We start from the raw sequence: 22,493 nt of genomic DNA, 5'->3' as shown, positions 1-22,493 counted from the left end.
TGCATGTCTAACTTTATTTTAGAAATCTAATTTTATTTGACGAAATTTTTAGAATACTAATAAGTTTTCAGCACATATTCTCTCAAAATACACATGCAAAGAACAGATCGTATGGATTTCAAATATGTATTATGTGACTTGGATTGAAAGCTCTTTTGTTTAATTCAATCATTATCAAAAATCACAACCGAAATTAATATTTGTTAACCAGTGCGACCGATTTAACACTTATGGTTTGCTTGTATGATTCTTTCCCCGAGGTGGTCAAGATCATGAATTCTTCCACTGCAAATATCATTTTTGAAAAGGCTACAGACATCTCATTCCTGAAAATCTTATTCCTTAAAATGCGCAGGAAGAAGTCTTGAAGAATTGTGGGCATAGCGTAATTAGGATTTCTTGAGGCGAATGCAATTCTTGCCAATTTTGGCCAATGCACCGTTCTGGAAATCGACGGTTCAACTCACCTCACACTTTTTTCGCAAACTTGTGAGACGAGTTCCTCCATCTTCTTGAAAGAAAATCTGCAATTTAGTGACTTTCTTTTTCGTTTCCTCGGATCTGTAGCATATTCACAGTCACATTGAAGATTCTATTCGTTTCAACAAAGAAAAATGGGTCTGAAAATTGTTTTATTTGTTGGACCCTGTGAGATTTCAGAAAACTTTCGATTGTGTTCTATGTGTCAGTCAGGATTTTCAGAGTCCCGATTTCGACCACTGTAGGTATTTTCGTAACAATTTACATGGATTGTAACTTCATCCGTAACGAGACCAGGTAATGCAAATAATCCCTGAGGAACTGAGCTAGATAAAGACATTTTCAATGCATTTCACGTAATATGTCCTTCACAGAAACTACCACGGGGAACGTTCTCAGAGATTACGAGTTATCGAACAGGACCTCAACTTTACTTACTGGTTTCATGACGTAACTACTAACTTTAAATATATAATAGGGCAAGTACTGACTTCAAAAAAGCAGATTAAAGTAATTAGGTAATGATCCTTAGCAGAAATAGAGTCATCCACTATTTCTGAATTGCTAAAAATTAACCTCATAATTGTGAAAAAAGTAATTCGGTTTTAAAACTGAACTTTAACTAATATTAAACTAGGTAATTATGAGGTAAACGTAGGGAAAAACCCTGATTACCTAGGTGTCAATTAATCGGTATACAGCATTATCGAAGACGAAACTTAAATCTTATACATGTTATATTATTCTAAGTATTTTAACTAAAAATCCGAATATCTTACATGTGCAACTGCTGTAAAAACACTGCAACACAGCAGGCATATAACTAAGGAATAGTGCGATAAAAGAGTAACAAAAGAGGGGCGAAAATGTGCTATTAAAAAATATGAATTTTTTTAACATCCTTGTGCGAAGCACTGTAATTGCAAAACGTTTCGGGTATTATATTCTATTTTAACCGTTCACGAATCCATTTTGGACAATTTTTTGGTGTACGTCTGCACGCACAAATATGACCCAAGAATAAATTGTATCTGGGATTTAATGGCAGATACAATTTATTTTCTTTCGTCGATTTATTACTGCAATTCGTTGCTATTGCTACAAGTTATCCAAATTTTTGTCACCTTTCTTGAACTCCTCAACTTCCCCTCGCATTTTCTCGCCAGGATGCTAATTTAAAGTTAAGTGAAGTGAATATTTAAACGGATGAATCGTGGAGTTTATTCACAGCGTATTTTCGCTAGCCAAGCACAAGTTACTATTCTGTCCTTGCTGCTAGGGGGAACTGCTGATAAGCCTTTTGGCCATTTAAATAATTATCACGTCGGGTAGGTTGCCGAGTCAGCCTATCTAGCCTTCACTTCAAGTGCTAATCCAGCACTACTCTTTAGACTTGAATTGATTTGTGTAGCAATGCTTACGTTTCACCGCAAGTTGTCGGTGTTATTGTAAAGCACGAAGTACGTACCTTTCTGTTCTTAGTTGAAAATAATAAAGTGTTATTTTTACCCATCTTCTGTGCTGGTATTATTTTACGCCTGTGCAAGATGTCGCCAGGTTCATTAGTAGGATCTAGTAGAGTTTATGTGGTCAAAGAGAGTAAGATCCTATAAAGTTTCATAAAATTTTTATATTATTTTTCAAAACAGCATTTCTGTAGAATTCGGAAAGCTTCATAAAATGTCATTAGGATTTTATAAAGAAGCATTTCTGTAGAAGATTACCTGCAAAATTTAATAGGAATTTCTATAGAGTTCTATGAGCCTCTATAAAAATTTTTCCTAAGGGTATAAATAAGAAGAGTGACTTTTCCATATTGATTCTGATAAATGTTAATTTATTTTAAAAACCGCCAAGTAAGGGATTAAGTCGCCAAATAATTACGTTTAATTTTAATCAATCATTTAAAATTAGAAAAAAAAAGGCAACCATAGTCTGACGTAGATTTTCAATAATTCTATCGATTTTGAAAGCGAGTAGATACAGGTCCTGTTCTTCAGGAGCAAAAACATTTCTCTTAATATTTTTCCCTCCTGGAAAAAAAATTGTCTGAAAACATCTGCTTCAAATTGAAATTTCTTTTTTCACCTAATTCTAAATTTTATATTAACAAGTTTTCTTCCGAAGGATGCCCTGAGATTATTAAGATTAGAGGTACAGCATCGGTCAGATAATTCCCATAAATGAATTTTTTTGCAGTAAAAGATATTGTAAAACAAACTTTTGCATTTCCTCCTTCGAAATGCTGCAAAAATACATGTTTATATACTTCTAGCTATATTTATATTAAATTCTTTACATTCCATTGCCAGCTACTCATAGTTTAATGTTATCATTCGGTTAATGTTACCACAACAACCGTTGACGAACGTGATCATATTAAGCAGTATCTATAACCCTAAAAGAGAAGGAAACAAATGATATATTTTACTTTAGATCTAGTAATCTTTTTCCCCTAATTTAATATGTAATAGTTTTTCTGGGTGGCCATTCCAAGTTTTTATGTTCTGCCATTCATATTTCTTGTAGAGTAGATATTTTCTCCGTTGATCAAGCAATTTTCCTGATATGCCCTGTAAGTGGTCCAGCAACCTGATAAAGATACAGATGCACACACATGTTTGTACGTACACATGTATGTGTACATACATGAGCTACGTGCTCAGTTTCATTACGCAAGAGATACGCAGGTAAATAAATGTTCCGATAAGCCGGAAGGACACTTCTCTAAAGAGGAAAGAATAATCAGCAGGGTTGCCAGCAAATAGTAAAAAATAAAGAACGCAAAATTTTTCCACCCTCCGAAGGCGATTATTAAACCGATGCAAGGCGAGATAGAAGATTCGCACTTTTAATAATGAAGTTGGACCTGGCAGTCGAAGTGAAATCTCCAGGGAGGTGGTTCCGCGATTTTCGATGGCAAAACGTTTTCTCGACGACGGGGAATATCTTTTAGTGCTGCGTCATATCCCAATCATCCATCAACGCTTCTCCCACCTCCTGCGTCAACTTTTAGCCGTTTGGGCGTTTCCTGACAATTCGATCAATTTTTATCCTGTTAGTGTCTGACACAAAGCTCTCCTCTTGTCTTCTTTTCCTCCATCTCGGGTTCCTGAAGACGTGCGAACGGCACTCGCAGCGTTCTGAAGAACTTTTTCCCGAATATTTCGCATCATTTGTCATTTCATTTTAGCAAAGACAAAAGGCCCAGACGTTCGCGAACTGTTTTTGTTATGTGCCACAAACAACCTCGTTCGGCATAGATTAAAGCATGTGGTACTTTGCAGTAAAAAGAACTCCAAATATCCGGACTCAGTGAGACTACAGCCGTCATGGATGTTCTAAATTTCCTGATAACTGATTTGTCTTTGTACATATAGGAAAGCACGTATTTAATATAATGCAAAACTAAGGCATAAATCTTATTGCAGAGAAAATAAGATGAAATTTGCAAGGTAGGCACAGGCACAGTGAAAGTAATGAAAATCTGCAAAACCCGTTCACACGAATAATTTCCAATCGAAGATTTGCATAATATTTTAGCTCGAGATGCGTACTGTTAGGAATGAAGCAATATCACAAACAATAATACGTAACTAAATAAGCATTATATCGTACATTTTTAATATAATTTTACATTTATAAACCCATCAAATAGTGAAAGTGCATTAAAAGCCGTTATTTTAAAGTTAAGATTACCATTTTATTGGTCGCTATTTCTGTACATTGTACATTCACAAATATTTTTCGTTTAAATATCAAACAATTTTGTTCGGGATTTTCATCGAAACTGTTGGCCGGCATTGACAAGCAACGTGGTGGAAGAGGAACTTTGCTTAATTTTTAGAAACGGTTTTTTTTCTGCTCCAGAAAACTCTTTGGGCATTTCAAAATTCTGATTTACATTTTGGAATAGGATTACTTTGGTATATAACTTTGCGGAAATTCCAATAATAAACTAAACTAAAAATAATTTAAATGCAAAAATACACTAGCAATTATATTACAAATTTTAAACCAACAGGAAAACTCAAAATTCGCGCATTTATTTTACATTTGCGAATGCCTAGAAAAATCTTCTAAAAGTCGCATCGCCATAAAGTTCACTGCCCTGTTAGGGTCAGTTAATTGATTAAGACAAACCACACACAGATAATCTGAATACGGAGATTTAACGAAGGAATTTCTAAAAGAAACTAAACCCTATTCACGTCACGCTAGCGAAAACCATGGGAGCATCCAGTCTAGAAACAACGACTGCTCGGTTTCTTGCCGAAAGCACCGTTGATATTTCATGTTTCCTGTTCCAAAATACCTAATAGTTTCCACATTGTCGCTTGAACTAATATTGTGATGGATGACACTTTCTCACTACCTGGTTTGGTGAACACGAAAAGTATCACATGCCTCAGTCTTTAAGTGGAGGAGAATATAAGGAATTATTTCAATCCATTTCTGAGTGTTCTAAGGTAAAACTGCTTAAAACGAGGCTTCAGAAGTTCCGATTGCTTATTATAACTAAAACATCTGATGTGGACACTACATGACTTCCTTGTAAGGAAAGTTAAGAAAATTCAGAAGTTAAATTATACACATTTTTTTGCTCCACTTCATTTAAACTTACTTCCTCGAATGATTCTAATAATTAATCGATCCCTGTTGAAAGTTGATCCCAAGTTGAAACAAAACTGCAAATTTTGAAATCAAATATCCCTGTCAATTTTTGTCTTAAAGCATTCAAACTCCTTATAATTATATTTTTTCATAAGAAGCATAAAACTTTGCCAAATATAAATCGGGAGACACTGTCAATTTAATTTGACGTTGCCAAAACTTGAATATTTTCGCCATTTAAAAGACTTCTGTAACTGAAAGTATATAACTGCGACCAACGATTGTGAAAACAAATGGCGGGTAAAGGGATGGGAATCTATATATACGTTCGGGACCGCCGATTGCAGTAAAAAAAGGGAGGTGCACAACTAGATGTTATAGCAGTTCCACATACAAAATTTGAGTTATGCTAGATATATACATACATACGTACGTACAAAAGTTAGAAAAAAATCCCTTAATTCATTTTAAATCAATTTTACAATTCATTTTGGAAAGAATAATCCTTTATTCTATCCGTACTTAGTGACGTCAGGGGAAAACATTATTTAAATGAATTCGGGAACGGTCAAAATGCTGTTGAAATATGATATCTGAAATTTTTCCCGATTTAAATACTTTCTTTCATTTGGCATAAGGAAATAACAAATACATATAATACCCTTTTACATGTTTCTGTCGGTCTGAGGCTTTTACATATTTCTGTCGCTGCGATTTGAAGTACATTAATATGATATATTTTAGAACAATGCCCAACATATAAATAAGAGATCTACTCATATATGCCGTTCATGTCTGATATTTATTTTGGATTTAATGAAGTTTCATGTGGAAAAATATCCTTAATGAAACTCAATTAAATTGAATTTAAAGTGATTTTTAAATTATCACTTGATTCTTCCTTGATGAAAGAAAATGAAAAATTCTCCCTTGTTGTAATATTGCGTAGCTTAAGAAAGCTATCTAAATTGCTTTAGATACGACGAGATTTTTTAATTATGATAGAAAAAATTACAGAAGAGTTTTCGAAGGTGTCCATTAAAATTTTAAGCATATTTTAAGGTAGTCTAGAATATTCAATATTCTTCCTGACTTCACGGTCTTTTCTTTTGTGGAATTTTTAGTAGCTTACTTATTACTGTGATCAGATGAAATATTACTTTCCTTGTTACATGAAATGTAGCAATAATGACCGCTTTCTAATTATCGATCTAAAAACTGCATTTTCTAAAATTTTAAATTCTGCTAATTCTGTCTACATTTAATTGCCTACGCCAAAGCCCTTCAAACTCCATTTTGTAGATAGCTTTCTATTAACATCGCATTTCGAAATTTATGTTTCCTAAAATGTTTAAATTAAATTGCTTATACAATTCAGAAACTATTTAAATCATATTCCGTCCTTTAAATAATATAGTTCAAAGGAATATATATGTATATCTTTTATTTTGTATTCCATAAAAATTACTTTTTAATAATCGTGCTTTTCTATAGGACATAGTTATAATACTAGAATAAGATAAATTTTCTTTCAAACTATGGACAATTATTTTAATTAAAGCACCAAGATACATTACAGCTAAATTTACCAGGTAGTAAAAAATAGAAATCATCTATTTTCAAGACATAAGAAAGGTTATTATAGCTGTTGACATTAAAACTGCTTTCTAAAATTGATTGCGGATAGTCAAAGTAATTTAGTTGATGGCAAATACTCAAATCAGTTATTGTAGAAGTAATTATTATTTGTATTAAATAGGTTGCGTTTTTAAAGCGTCTATGTTTGCTTTATCTTCAGTGAAATAAGATCCAGATATATGCAGAATAGCAAAGTTATACCTGAAAAGAAGATTTACAGACATTTCTAATTTGCACAATTATAAAAGGGATAAAAATTACTTTTTTCTCTCGAAGTAATTGTCTGAATGAATTTCAGTGTGTATGGATGATAAATGTCAGACGTTGATTAATTTCATTCCGCAAAGAACGATTTAAAGGCACAGAAAAAAAAGACCAATATTAAAAATTCATAAGATAATGTCAAAATTTTTTTTCTTCAGATTTTATTTCAGTATCACAACTATAGTCCTTGCAATTGGGTTTCCATAATTCTGTAATAAATTTCTCTATTAGGTTTCATCGGTGAAGCAAGGTCTTAGGCAACCTGTTGAATCCAGAACTCGTAACGCCTCAAGTGACCCTGAATATTTAGGTATTCAGTGATCAATAAATAGCCTTCACGGGTATCGCAGTACTTAAAACAAATTTTAATTCCTATATAAATTTTAATTTACTGCGTTACCTCACATTCCTAATCTATGGGTTGATTCCAGATGACCATTTTTTGCAGACTTCGAAAGTCATTGGTCTTTGCAGACTTTGCGGCCTTCAGTGTGCTTGGATTTAATAATTATTTTTAACACCAGTCACTACTACTTAGTGCGTGAGTTGTTACGTTTGGTTTCTTTGATTATAAAAGCAATCGAGGGCTATCTGAATAAGGGAAGGGAGTCCTTCGTGGAAAATTTTGCAAGGGAAACTAACTCGTCTCCACTTTACATACAGAGAAAACCATTAAAAGGCCCATGCAGCCAACCCGTTCGCCTGGAATCGAACCCAACTCGAACTATCACAAGGCCCATCAGCGGTCGAGCTGTAAAGTCGCTGAACACTGGTAGTTCGGTCCAAGGTTCGAATCCCGCGAACGGGCTGGCTGCATGGGTGTTTTCGTGGTTTTCCCAATGTGTAACGTGTATACGAGCCAGTTTCCCTTACAAAATCCTGCACGAAGGCATCCCTTCCCTTAGGCAGATACCCCTCGAGGCTTTGCCGTAATTAAATAACCTAACCATGTAAGGGTCCTAAGTTTACGTTTATTTTATTTTAAAACTGTACTTCTTATTTTCTACTTCCGGCCAGAATTAAAAGCTTTAACTTGTTTATGCAAATTGTCTTGCTAACGCCCAAGTATTTAAGTTGTGGCTTTTTGCCAAGAGTTAGGGGAGAGAGAAGGAGATTTAGGAAGCAAGCCGCTTGCCACTGCAGTTCTACGAGTTTTCACTCGGTTGCTGGTTGCCTTTAAGGCCAGAGGTTTAGCCCTCTTCGATATTTGAAAACGTATTGGAGTTTCAGTAGCTCGGCGTACTACATACGTACCCCTTTTGAATAAAAGCCAATCTTAGTGCTAGGCATTTGTATACTAATTCAAATGTAGCTTTTAGTTAGTTAGAGTTTTAGTTAGTAGTTTTATATTCTTACGTTCAGAAAACAAGTGGTTGGTCTCTGTATCCCGAAGTTCGGGAGTACTTGTAAAAGTATAAAAAATAAAGGGTTTCGTATACCCTTCCTGCTTGTGTCGTCTGTTACACACAAATCTTGAACATAGCTTGAGTAAGCTCCCTGTTCCTAATCAGGACACATCATGTTTCCAAAGCAAATCAAGAGAAACACAAGTCCTGACAACCGAACTACCAGAGTTCAGTAAATTTAATTCTCGGCCACTGGTGGGCTCGGTGAGTGGTTCAGACTTTTGAATACCGGTTGTTTGGCCTGGGTTCGAACACAGGCGAACAGACTCGCTGCATGTTTGATTTCGTTGTTTTCCTCACGTGCAACGTGACTACAAGCCAGTTTCCATATAGAAACATTCATGAAGACTTCCCTCTCCTTTGGCATATTTACATAAATTCTTAATTTTACTAACAGTCAGATTTTAGTTGCACTTTGTCTTATTTTTCTTGGTTTTTGTTACAAATACCGATTCAGACCTGATAATTTGGGCAAATTGAATAGCCTACTGCTTACTTTAAAAATATGTTAATCTTGACCCAGAGCCTTGTATTTTGCACCTGATCACTCTAGTGTTGCCTGATTAAACTTTCCCTATAATCCTTCGGTTTAATTTTGTTTTAAGAACCTGAATAAATGGTACTTATTTATTTATTCATTTAGGATACAGTCCGGCCCGCCTGACGAGCGAAGACATATACTATTATGACACGAATATGTCCTATGACACGAAGAAGCTGCGCCCATATTTAAATGGTATAATGTTAAATAAAAAATAAATGGTATAATGTTAAATATATATAATTTATAATAATACATCTAACTGATACATCACTTTCATGAGCATTTGCAAAATTATTTTAATCAATGGCCAGTATTTTTAACGTCATATATTGCATATCTCGTTAGGATTAATATCTTCTCAACTGACTCTTAACTTTATGAAGAAAAAATAGGATTGTATGGAATTATGAGAATTCCGTAAAATCTGGCTAATGTCGTTTGATTAGTAAGCCTGGATGGCAAATGCTGTCTAGGCTAGAGCAAGTTCGTCACTACCAGCATTTTGTCACCATAAATTTTTATAAATTCGTGATTCAAAATGCATACTTTATTACAGAAATTAAAATGAGTAACCGAAATCCATAGCCTTCAAACTCTTGTTGTTTCAAACGACAACTTAATACCTTCGTCGGGAATGACCTACATGCATTAGTTATTTAGCTGTCTCATCATCTAAAACATTGCCACCATGTACAGTACGGGTCGACCGATTTTTTTACCTGTGAGAACGGGGAAGTTCTGCCTCAGTTTTGATAGAGAACATTCTGGGGGACGGATCCCGTAATCTCCCATTATCAAACCTCTCCAGAGTACTTTTGACTCGCCTGTATTTTAACTGCTGCCATGTCGTATAGCCGTTTATAGGCGCTGGCCTATAAACGGCCTAAGATTAGATGCAGTGGGTCTAAGAGCGGCTTAAGATCAGATGCAATGGACCAGCCTTCTATGCATGGACCGACAAAATACATTCACGCCTTTTCCGGGATTCGAACCAGGACCCTTCGGTACTGCTGTCAGAGTCATTAACCAGTTTCCCATATGGGCGACGTTTTGTTCTTTATGTGTATCTACTAAAGACTGCGTTATTTTACGATTCAGCAGGTTTTGCGTACTATTTTAATTAGTATTAGAGCTTTAAAAAATCTTTAAATGAAAAGTGTTTTAAAAAAATGAGAGGCATTCATTACCTGTTAAATTTATTTTTCTACTCTGAAAAAGAAGAAGCAGATTTAAATAATCATAAAAAATTAAATTTCCTAAAAAATAAAATGTTCATTCAATATTCACATGAAACCATTTCGAAACTAGCGTTTGAAAACTTTTGAATATACATATGATTAACTGGAAGAAATGATAAATGGAAGAAGATGAACATGAAAAAAGAAGAAAAAAAAAAGATTAGGCTTTAAAAAAAAAAAGATTAGGCTTTAATTGCTTAGATCAGGGGTTCTCAGTCGGTGGTAGGAAACAGAAAAATAGGTGATACGCAAAAAAGCAAAGTATTTTTAACTAATAAATTCAAAAATTAAAACCCCAACATTCTGACTGAGGTTTTTCTCTAACGCTCGTAAATTTAAGCGATCTCAGCTCTGTTGAATAGTGGTGGTGGTAGTAGTACTTTGTAGCGTTGGTACTAAAGGTTTTCAATTTTTGTTTAGATGGTATGAGTTAGTCAAAAAGTTGACAACCGCTGGCTTAGAAAGTTAATACTTTTCTTAATAAACAATAAAGATCATCTACTCATACTGCGTGTGATCATTATGTATGGTGTTCGAAAAGCTCAATTGAAACTGACTGTCTGAAACGCTAGCTGAGTAAACTACTGCTCAATTCTTTTTAATTTTTTTAACCAAGTTCCAGTATTTAGAAAATTAAATTGCTTCATAATTTAACAATGAATTTAATACAATTAATTCAGAAAATTCAATTTATTTTAATATCTTTTCAAATATTAAAATATAGCTAACATAATAAAAATTGAAGCTTTCTAAAAGTGTTTTATTTTTTAATAATATGAAATCTGTGTCAAATGCCCATATGTATTATAACTCAAAATTCAGAATTATTTTTTGCGAGTCTTAAATTATTTCGTCCTAATCCTATATATGAACGTTTCTCAAACTCTTTTTAAGTGTGGACCACGTTTATAAATTAGAATGTTCTGCGGGACACCCTTTTCTTCTCCCTTTCGAAAGCAATCTTTTAGCATATTTTAATATAGTAGAAGACTAGAAATCCGCAATGCTTGGCACAAGTTGTGCGGATTTTATTATTTTGCGAATTTCAAGGTAAAAAAAGATATTTAGACTAAAAGTACAAAGTAACTAAGGACATATACAAACATTAATATGAGAATAAGAGACATTAATAAAGCAATTTTTTTTCTGATAGAGGTTTACTTTAAATCTTTAAGGTGCTCTAGAGTAGTTTTTTTTTCTTTTGTAAATCACATAGAGTCATAATCGTTTGCTCTGTGACACAGCTCCGTTATTCTCAAACGATATTTTTCACCATGTTCCATAGCTTTACTAAAAGCTATTTTTCACTCCTTTCAAATTCACTATCTGTGTCAGTGTCTACTTCAAATCAGAGACAATAATTTCATGATCGGTCACCTGATATGCCAGTGGTGGCTCACCTGGCTACATGATCCATTCAACGATATCTTCTTCTTGCAAAGGCTCCTCATTTGTTCTCTCTCTGGAATAGAGAAGGAATTCTCTTGCTTTTACCCTTTCTGCATTGACCCTAAAACCAGAAAATTCATTTCCATCGCTCTCAGTTTCAATAAACAGAGGGCCACACATTTCGCTAGCCATTTACTAATGATATTTGGAAAACAGAATTCCATCATCAGTTTCAATAAACAGGGGCCACACGTTAGGCCAGCCATTTACTAATGTTATTTGGAAAACAGAGTTCCATAATTCTGCTAACAGACTGATGCAGTATTGTAGGGTTTTTCTTAATTTCCATAAAATTCATTTTAAGTTTTCCTGTTCTCAACTTCTCAAACTTCCCCTCACATACTCTCGCCAGGATGTAAATTTAAGTTAAGTGAAGTGCTATTCAAACGTGTGATTATGTCAGTTTATTCAGAGCGTGTTTCGCTAGCCTAGCGCACGTTTCGTTGTTATTTCGCGGTCACGCTAGTAAGCCTCTTGGCCATATCAGATTAGTATCACGCCGGTTAGACTTCTGTGAGTCCATCTCTTAGTAATTTTGAAGTGCGTTTTTGCACTCGTTTCTTTTTTTTTAGATTTTGAATTGTATTCTAGTCTACATTTAGTTATCAGCGCAAGTAGACGGTGTTTTTGTAAAGCACGAAGTCCGTGCTTTCTGTTAATTTAGTTTGAGTTAATAAAGGGTTATTTTGCACCCTTCTTCTGTGCTGGTATTTAATTCACGCCTGTGTGAGAATTCGCCAGGTTCATTGTAGGATCTAAGTTAATATATGTGGACAAGTAGAGATAGATCTTACAGTTTTAGAAGAATTTTTTAATCATAAAGTGAAAATGAATGATCTCTAAAAAGATGAATTTTTTCAGAAACTCCGATTTGTTGCGGCATTTAACACTGCGTAATATGCCGTAGTTCATAGGTTGTAGTGTTTGGGAAGGGCCAAAACATGTTTGCATCTGGATGTGCAGAGCCGTTGTCTAACAATAGTAAAATTACGTACCCCCATACTTGTTACTCTTACAATGACAATGATTTGGTAAGTATTTCCCTTATGACGTCATCATTTAGTATTTCATTCTCCATATTGCTGTTTCCTGAACCTATAAACTGAATGTTTTACATTTGAAGAGACTGAGCGGATTTTAGGTCCGCGGATTTTTGGTACTTGACTGTACTTAGGGGACCACTTGTGATTAGCTATATATAATTCTACCTTTTCATGCTTCTGATTTCGGTTTTTGAGTCTTTTTAACCAATGTCTTTTCGAATGTATAGAACTCTAGATTCTTAAACGCCATATTTTGTCAACGTTCGAAAGGTTAAAAAAATGTTTAAAGCATCTTTATTTTATGAATAGTAATCTCTTAAACCGATGTTTAGTTTTAGCGTATTTAGAGTCTTGCCCTGACTAAATACCCTGGGTATGATGCCCTGAGTATGATGAACTTCTAATTTTTTGCTTTTTCAAGTTCGCACACTGCCTCTTTGGGTTTTTTTTTTTTTTTTTTTTTTTTTTTTTTTTTTTTTTTTTTTCGTTTGACCACAGCTGTGGAAAGGACTTCTATAATTATTTAGATATCCTTTATGGCTATTTATTTGTTAACACATTTTTATGCATGTTCAACACTTATATCCGGAAATATCTATACTTTGTTTCTGTTCAATGCTTATATCATCGAGTATCAATACAACGGTACTTTACTCTCATACAACGCGTCTACATTCTACCATTTCTGTACATTAAAGCCGGTATTATTTGCCTGCTCATAAATAAACAGTATATGCAGCAATGCGAACCATGTCTAATTGTTCATGTCAACCATGAGCAATTGCTGGACCTAATTTAAAATCTCTTCCACGCATGGACATTTACGATAGTATTATCTACAATAAATACGAGCACCTAAAATCTGTTGATTCGTCAAAAGGAGGAGTATAAGATATTCCACTGCGTTCCTGTTAATAGAAATTGAGAGAGTGCTTATCCTAAATTATGCAATCCTGGCTCTCGTCACAAATGTTCGCTCAGAGCTTTCTACAAATTTTAGTTACTCGTACCTCAAACTAAGTAAGAAGATTTCATAATTACAGCTTATGCTGTTGTTGAATCACACGTGATTGATAAATCTTGGCTGAAAGGCTCATTGTTGAAATGAGAATGTTCCTGATTGTTTATTGGAAATGTTCTTAGCTTATTTAATTAGCTACTTTGAGTTTTTGTCGTAAATAACTTGAAAGCAGTGTCACTTTTAGTTATTTAATATTTAGTTGCTTGATAAATTTCTATTTCTGGGGTAGGTGATAAGTGATTGCGACAATTCACGTAGGTCACAAGTAGCTGTTAGGTTCATTTCACAAAACTTAAATGCGGAGAGTATTTCAATAAGGATTAAATGCAGAAATTTAATGATTTGGTTATCATATAATTTTCTACATAAATAGGAGAAAATTTATCTCGTCCATAGAAACCTGGATTTGGAGAAGTCTCGAATAAAGACTAATGTTACAGATGTTTACTGAGCAGAGGGTTATTCAAAAGATTTTTTTTCCCTTGAAAGTAAATCATAAACGTCATATTCAACAAGGAAACCACAAATTACCTTCTGAAAAGGATTCAGCACTTAAAGGGATAACGGTAACTCACTTTTGTTGTATAATAATCCCTCTTCTCACAAATCAACAGTCGCCAACCAGTTCGTTTTGCAACGAGAATTAGAAAGGCAGAAAATGTGAATAAAGGAGAAGTGGAATTGCTTTTAATCATCCTCTTTATTCCCTACATTTGGCATTCTGAGAACTACATCTGTTTCAAAAAGGGAAACCTTACCTTACATGACACATTTTTCGAGAAAATTTCAATCGTTTTTTAAAAATTCTAGGTAACACGGTTACAAAAGTATACGTTCATACTTATGAAACGTATATACGTTTATAAGGTATTTTAAGTTAGTTAATCGGCTATTATTATTTGAAACCTTTACTATCGGTTCAACTTTCCGTAGCCCACACGAAGACGTAAATTAGGTGGTAGAGTATCTTAATACAGGGTAGAGCTTTTAGCCGCGTAGCCTATAGTTTTATATTTCTATCGCTTAGCTCCGGCTTAAGCCATTTCGCTAGCCGATAATAAAAACGCGCCATTTAAAATATTGAGCCAGCTTAACTAAAGCAATTCTGTAGTCTCCGACGAAGTTACCTTGAATTTTAATATATGTTATTATAAATACCTGCAATGGGCGGCGTTTACTTCTACGGACAAGTTGGGCTCTTTTAAGATTTAATGAACAGTTTATTTAAAATCTTCTTAAGGCCTTTGTTATAATACTTTCAGATAAAATGATAACTTGTTTGCCAGTCTAACAGGATTTGAAGAAATTTGATTCAATTTCTACACAATTAGGGGGCCTATACATTTACCTACGTACAAATGTTTTTGGGTTATACATTCACTCTGAAAATGGGCTTACATTGCCAGGAATATGAACATAAAATGTGGGAACGTAAATTTTCAAGAATGTAAACGTAATTCTTAGGAATATGGGAATATAGTTTTAGGCACATATGCTTATAAAAGTTTATATACCCAAAATTATGCATATAGTTTTGAAACTATGCTTGCTGGGATGTAACGGAGGAAACGGAAGAATATTCCATGAACTTTCTTTAAAGATATTTAGGTGCTATATGAGCTTCCTAAGAGACATATGCAATTAAAAGAAGAGTTAAGAGAGTGATAAAGTTGCTTTAAATTCATTTTGTATGAATTGATGCACATAGTAGGCGATGCTTAATGTGATCACATTTGTCCAGGATTATTTTGATAACATTAACCAAATGACAACATTAAACGATAAGAAAATTGCCCTTCAAAATATCAACAGAATTTAACTAATTTAAAATAAATAATACTCGTAGGACATGCCTAATCTCAGTAATTAACTTCATCATTTTCGTCTTCAAAAATTTTATCGCATGTTCTTCTTGGATTTATTTCAGTAAAAGACTGGCAGATATCTTCTGTCACTGATGCTTCAACTTAAAAGTTTTTTCAAATATTTTTGTGCGTCACAGCAAAATCGTCGAAAATTTAGCTTCAATAATTGCTAATCCAATCGATCATCCTAAAATTTAGAAAATGAGATCCTTTCCACACGGTAATCTCAAATCAAAACCAAACTGCTTAACGTATATCTCTGTCATATGGCAGTTTCTGTATCGTTTTTCGACCCCATTTCGGGATTTTATCTTTCAAATGGCGATTTCATTCCAGCTTAAAAACTCCATTCTGCAATATTTTCATAACATTAACGAATTGCTGATCACAATAAGCGATGTATTTTCCTTCTTTACAAATTGGCGGCACTTCGCCAATTCGACAAAAATATCAGAATGATAACATCAATCGTAATCATATTAAGAAGCGCCTATTCTGACACGTTCTGGAACACGTTCCGGACACATAAGGTGAAATAAAATTTGGTAAAAAAAAAAAAAAAAAAGAAAAAAAGAAAGAAAAAAAAGAAGAAAGAAAAGAAAAGACACCAAAATACATAAAATGTACACTTTTTTTATTTTGGAACAAACTGCAATGTAGCAAAAATATATACAGCTGCTCTCCTCGGAAAATATTCTCCATCCATGGTAAAAGTTTAGCTTTCACAGAATAAATCTAAATTACTTAAATAGTTATTGCACTTAATATGATCTTAATACTCCAAAAATCTATTTATTTCTACTCTTTTCAAACTTCCTAATATTAAACACCAAAGAAGTAAAATGCTTCTAATCACAGGGAAACATGGCTAAGTAGTTGAAGATATTTAAATAAAGTATATTTGAGAGAAAAGATTATAACTGAAAAATACTTATATACCACAAATTGCTTTTAATGAACTCAGTAAAGCTGAAAATTTATAAAACAGGATAAATAACACTGGCAGTGAAGACAATTAAAAAAGGATTCAAAAAGATGAAATTCCGCCTTATTAGCGAGAAAAATTACTTCTTCACGTTCGCCTTGCGCGAATAGATTTTTCGGCCATGATTGCTGCAGCCACGGCATTTTATCAAAGTAGCCTTCTCTTAGAAGTTTCGTAGAATAATTTCTGCGATAATGATTTACCTTTCTTACCATTTTCTTTAACTGATTGATCAGCGCATTATACTCGAAGGTCGACGAAAATCATCGATGTTCTCATCCACTTTGTCTGGTGTCGAAATAAATGTGGGTTTGTCGTCGCTGTAGTGAACGCCTCCGGAAGGAGCTAGAGCTGGATTTTCATATATGCCTTTCCATGCTCTTCTTTCTTCTTCATGAGTGTAATAATGAGCGATGTGGCGGCGGTAGATGATGATGATGACCAGTATGATACATGCTATGACCACTATAATAGACACGGCTACAATTAGCCCCACCTGAGACGTGTAAACCAGATAATGACGATCATAGACACCACTGTGGCAAAATAGTTCTTTAGGAGAGATAGTGTGTATAAATTGTCCCATTCTGTCTTGAGGATATAGACAGCGTAAGCAAGTATCTTCGGAACAATTATGCATCATCAATTCAGATTCATTCATCCACTGAAGAAGATGTTCAATCAAGCAACTAGAGCAATCAAAGGGATTGCCATACAATAAAAGTGTTTTGATGGAAGTTATGTTTGTGAGGCCTTCAAGAAAGTCTCTGGATACAGTTGCTAACAAATTGTAGGTCAGATCCAATTCTTCGAGGTTTTCCAGTGGTATCAGGAATTCTGAAGATAGTTCTGAAAGACTGTTTCTAGACAAATTGAGGGATTTCATATTCACGTTGTGAGAGAAAATGCCTGGGGTTAAATTGGTTATTAAGATATTTGATGCTTGAAGTGACAACAGGTTTTTGAGTGGCGTCACTATTGAAGAAAAGGCTTGATTGCCAACATCATTAAAATTGATATTTAGAAATTCTAGAGATTCGGATAGTGGTTCAAAAGTTTCCTTTAGAACATATTCTAATCTATTGTGGGATATATCTAATTCCCTCACGGAAGTATTGGTAAATGAATAATCAGAAAGAGAAGATAAATTATTTCTTGAGATACTCAACAGACGCATCTTGTGCCCATGGAAGGTACCCTCCGGTATTCCCGAAAGCAGGTTACCATCAAGATTAAGAATGGTTAAACGTGATAGGTGTCGGAATTCTGCTGGTGCAAGTGAAGCAATAAGGTTATCTCTCAGATCTAAGTGTTCCAGATGGGGAAGTTGCTGGTATATGATAGGATGCAGGTGCGTTAGTCTGCAGCTTGCCAATTTTAACACTTTCAATTCTTTCACGTCCTGTAAGATCTCTGGTTCAATTTGTTCCAATGCATTACCACTCAGGTCTAGTTCTTCCAAATAGGTCAAGAGATAAAAGAATCTGAAATGAATAAAAATAAGTAAAGTTTTTCGCAAAAAAGAAATGTACTTTTAAAAGACTCACAGATATGTAACTAATGTCACTCATTTGAATAAAATATATTTAAAAAAACGAAATGCAATATTTTATGCAACTGAAACATAAGGACCTCATGATAATATGACAAAAACGTAAAAGTATGGCTTTTACAGTACGTCAAAAGTATTTATATGTGACAAAATAGTTATACACAGAATACAATAAACCTCCTCCAGTCTTTCTCAATATCTATGTTATCCGGGAAAATGACAGAAACCACCAACCAAACTACTTATGGTACTGCCAAAAGTACACTGAGCAGAAGCTCTCTTTTTAAAACAAATGATTCTTCCAAAAGATTCCTTAATTTCTGCAAACTGTTTACAAGAACAGTAGTGCGAGATTAGACATTGTCCGATAATGGAAAAAATTTTGCAGAAATTATGCTCCCCTCTTTCTGCAGAGCAAGAAGAAAGGATTCTTCAAATTTAATGATGTCAAAACTCATTGACAGCATGATATTGAATTATTACATCCTGAGCATCATTCGCCACTTCAGTGTCCATTTGAGATCCCTTGAATTTTCGTGTAGTTTGTTACCTTAAAACTGGAACTTCAAGATTATTTTCTGCCTCCCTGTTTGACTTTTGAACAACAGCATGGGAACAACAGACCAGGAAAAATGGTTTAGACACACATTCTCTCCCCTCTTCTTTTCCTTAACTGTGTTTCGCTTCGTGAAAAGAGTGCGAATGAGTGTGATTTGAGTTACAGCACCAAATGATGTGGAAAAAATAAATGATGTGTGGTGATGACAAGCAACCGATATTATCATTAACTTTGAAAAGCTATGTTTTCGACCAGAAAACACGAAAAATCAACTACGCTATCAATCAGAATTCGAGACACAAATCTTCCAGACGCTAGCTGGATGTACTAAGTATTTAATCCTTAGGAAAGCACCAGAACTTAATTTCTAAAATGTAAGGTTCTGGAGCTCTATGGAAAGCCGACAGGAAATATGAAAATATATAATTAAGTAAAATAACTAATAATTCAAATAATAAAATAATTTAAAATAGCAAAACAATTTAAAGTTAGTGAATAGTTAGGACAGTAAAGCTAAATACCGGACATCTTGTTCCGAACTCCGGATAAAATGTACTTTCATTCACAAAACTGAGATATAGCGGCTCTGGACTGCCAGCTCATCGTTTTCCCAGCATACTTAGTGAAAAAGTTAAAACGATTTAAGTGCAACTAACTATAATACAGGGAATGCTGAAGAGAGTATAACAGTATGGGAGAAAATTTTAATACAGAGGTGTAGGTTCGAAAAGAAAGTTCGAAAGAAAGACCCAAGACACTTTCTGATCATGATTCGATGTAACTGGATATAGTAATTTTAGCCCACATTATTTTCACTGTCAAGCAGAATGTGATAGGAAAAAAAAACTCCCTAAATCCGAGGAATAATATGAAAACTGAGATTTTTCTCAGTTTAAGTTAGTTAAGTTATCTACAAATGACTACCTCCCATACTTGCTAACATAGTTCCGAGAAGTTTGTAACTACTCTTTTTCAATGAAAGCCACTAGCGTTAGACATGTCTGAGATGTTTATCTTAGCGGCGTCACTTTTGCATAATGAAACTCGGCATCGTCAAAAACAAACGAGCGCCAAGCAATATATACTGGGGAGCGTGGATTCTACCTATGTTTTCATGCAGAAGTCTTAAAAAAGGAATTTGTACCTGCACTGTACTTCATTCTTTTTCAGCATGTTACGTTCGTTTTTGGAATATAGTCTTAATAATACTGCCTGATAGGTAAGCCTGAAGATACTTAAAACTTATAAATGAATTTCTTGTAAGTTATATGTTTGTGAAGACTGTTAATTTTCATTTGTGTTCTATCTCAGCTATGCAAACTACTAAACTTGCCAGGACTGCTACTTACTCCTAACTTGTTAAATAAAGATTTCATAATTATTGTTAACTCGTGATTCTTTAATAAAACTATGCTAAAATGAGGATAGTGTACTTAAATGCCAAATGCATGACATATCAATTTCACAATGTTAATAGGCTTGTAACTTGGAATATTAACAATAGTTGACCTTCTCTCCAGTAATTACGCCCCCCCCTTTTTTTTTTTTTTTTTTTTTTTGATAAATTGGGAGTAATTGTAACCGTCGATAGCCAGGACCGTATTTAGATTTGACGAGGTCCTAAACCATTTGAGATATGGGGCACTTTATAAGGGATATGAATAAATTTTTTAGATATGGGGTAAGCTAAAATTTTTTCGGGGGGGGTTCAAGAAAGTAGGGGCCTTAAGTTATAGCTTGTTCAGCTTATACGTAAATCCGGCACTGCCGATACCCAATCAGCTGATATGATATGCTAGCATAAGTAGGGGAGTCATGTCTAGTACATTCAGAAATTAAAACAAACTCTCATAAATTTACTGCATTTATCAGAGCATAAGATTTTTGACATGTGGATAGGAAAGATTTTCTGAACTTAAGAGTTACAACCTCCATCCAAAGGTTTGTTTCCCAAGGAAAGACAAGTAAGCATTCAAAAATTAGAATCGATATTTATGATTCCCTTACTTCTAAATAGAATTTTATGACCTCAAAAGAATTTTCTTCTGAAATTGTGCTTTAATTTCATACAAGAAGCCTTATTTAGCATCAGAACCCTTCTTACTTAGGCCTTAGGCTAGAATTAGGATGCATCTTAAAAACTGAGAAGCACATAAGGACTACGGCAGAGTTGCCAGAAATTTTTTCAACCAAATTAACATCAAAAGAAAAGAGAAGACCGGACTTGTGATTATGCCACGTGAATTTTATGGCATAATAACAAATCCGGTCTACGTGTTCCGGAGTTACGGAGTGTGATTCGATTCTTGGTCGTTTTGGTTACGTAAGTTGGTTTAAATGCACATTACTAATTATTCATTGTTTAAATCTCCTTTTCTTCTTTTAATTTATTCTCAGGTAACTTAGGTTATTATTGTCAGTTATTTGATTCTTATCCGTTGTAACATGCTTCCTCACTTTAGACTGAATTCTTTTGAACTGGTAGTTTGTGTTTTTTACGTGCCCTCAGTTCACATTGACATAACTCACAATTAGATTTTGTTTCATCTATTTCCATTCTTTCTGACCAGGTTTCAAACAATGGCATTTTAAGTCACGTATTTCAAGAAACGGTGCTGAATTTTTTATATTATTCATAATTTATACTGTAAGGATCCTAAGTTTTACTAACGTTTATTTTATTTTAAATCTTTACTATCACTTCTTATTTTCTACTTCCGGCCAGAATTAAAAGCTTTAACTTATTTATGCAAATTTGTCTTGCGAACGCCAAGTACTTAAGTTGTGGCTTTTTGCCAAGCAAAAGAGAGGAAGGAGCTATTAGAAGCAGGCCGCTTGCCATAGTAGTTTTACTCAGTTGCTGGTTGCCTTCAAGGCCAGAGGTTTAATCCTCTTGATAATTTTAAACGTATCGTAGTGTTAGCAGTTCTCTGTACTACATACGGCTTTTTGTTAATATACGACCAATCTTGGAGTTAGGCACTTGTTTGATTAATCCAAAGTTAGTTTAGTTAGAGTTTAGTTAATATTTTTATATTCTTACGTTCAGACCACAAGTGGTTGGTCTCTGTATTCCGAAGTCCGGAAATCATTGTAAAGAGAGAAAAATAAAGGGTTTCGTATACCCTTCCTGTGTGTATTGTCTACTTCCCAAATTTATTGAACATAGCTTTAGTAAGCTCCCTGTTCCGAGTCAGGATAGTAAATGTTTCCAAAGCAAGTAAGGAGGAACACTGAACCTGATAATACTTTAACTAGCACTGTAGCTATAACCTAAACTTTGGAATGCTTTATTTTATGCTTAGTTTATATATTTAGTTTATTAAGACATTAAACAAATAAATCAATTGAACATGTAAAAACCCACACAAATGACTAGTATTGAAAACTCGGTGTACATGCCCTCAAGAGCTTTAACCGAACGACTGCAAGTTGGCAACTTTAATTTACGCTAAAGGAAACTGTTACTTTTTGTTACAAATTTACTTTAATAGATGCATTATATTAACATGTGCGCATCTTATGATATATCATAAAATTTAAGGTAGCAAAAAATAGCACAAGGAAATGATACAATACAGGAAATTCGCCAAATCACATGAACATAAATTTTAGTAGCACGTGTTTGTCAAGACTAGCAAATTTGCAAAAACCGCACGAGTTGACAACAACGGGACAGCCGTTAATTAAGCACGGGAAAGCACAGAAAGGGGGGATTCGTAATTTCTTAAAAACCTCAATTTACTTATTTTTGGAGGAAAAAATGAGAAGATGGCGGATAAGAAAAGTCTAGCCCTCATAACGTTAATTTAAATAAAATTCACGGGGTGGCTAA

The 22,493-nt window shown here is 34.2% G+C and overlaps 1 protein-coding gene across 2 annotated transcripts in view; it reads right to left on the bottom strand.

The window, feature by feature from the left end:
• Positions 1-16,184: 16,184 nt before the first annotated feature.
• The window catches only part of LOC118193669 (uncharacterized), a 59,073-nt gene continuing 52,764 nt past the window's right edge, over positions 16,185-22,493 (bottom strand). For both annotated transcript variants that reach the window (XM_035364789.2, XM_035364788.2), the window contains exon 3: positions 16,185-18,031. In XM_035364789.2, the coding sequence (XP_035220680.2) occupies positions 16,780-18,031 (1,252 nt within the window). In that variant the 3' untranslated portion in view covers positions 16,185-16,779. The remainder of the gene's footprint in view (positions 18,032-22,493) is intronic.

Source organism: Stegodyphus dumicola, chromosome 10, assembly GCF_044657685.1.
Source record: "Stegodyphus dumicola isolate Sdum_Otavi_A_Nest chromosome 10, ASM4465768v1".
Classification (NCBI taxonomy): domain Eukaryota; kingdom Metazoa; phylum Arthropoda; class Arachnida; order Araneae; family Eresidae; genus Stegodyphus; species Stegodyphus dumicola.
The sequence above is the reverse complement of the archived record's forward strand: the minus strand, read 5'-3'. Positions and strand labels throughout refer to the sequence as shown.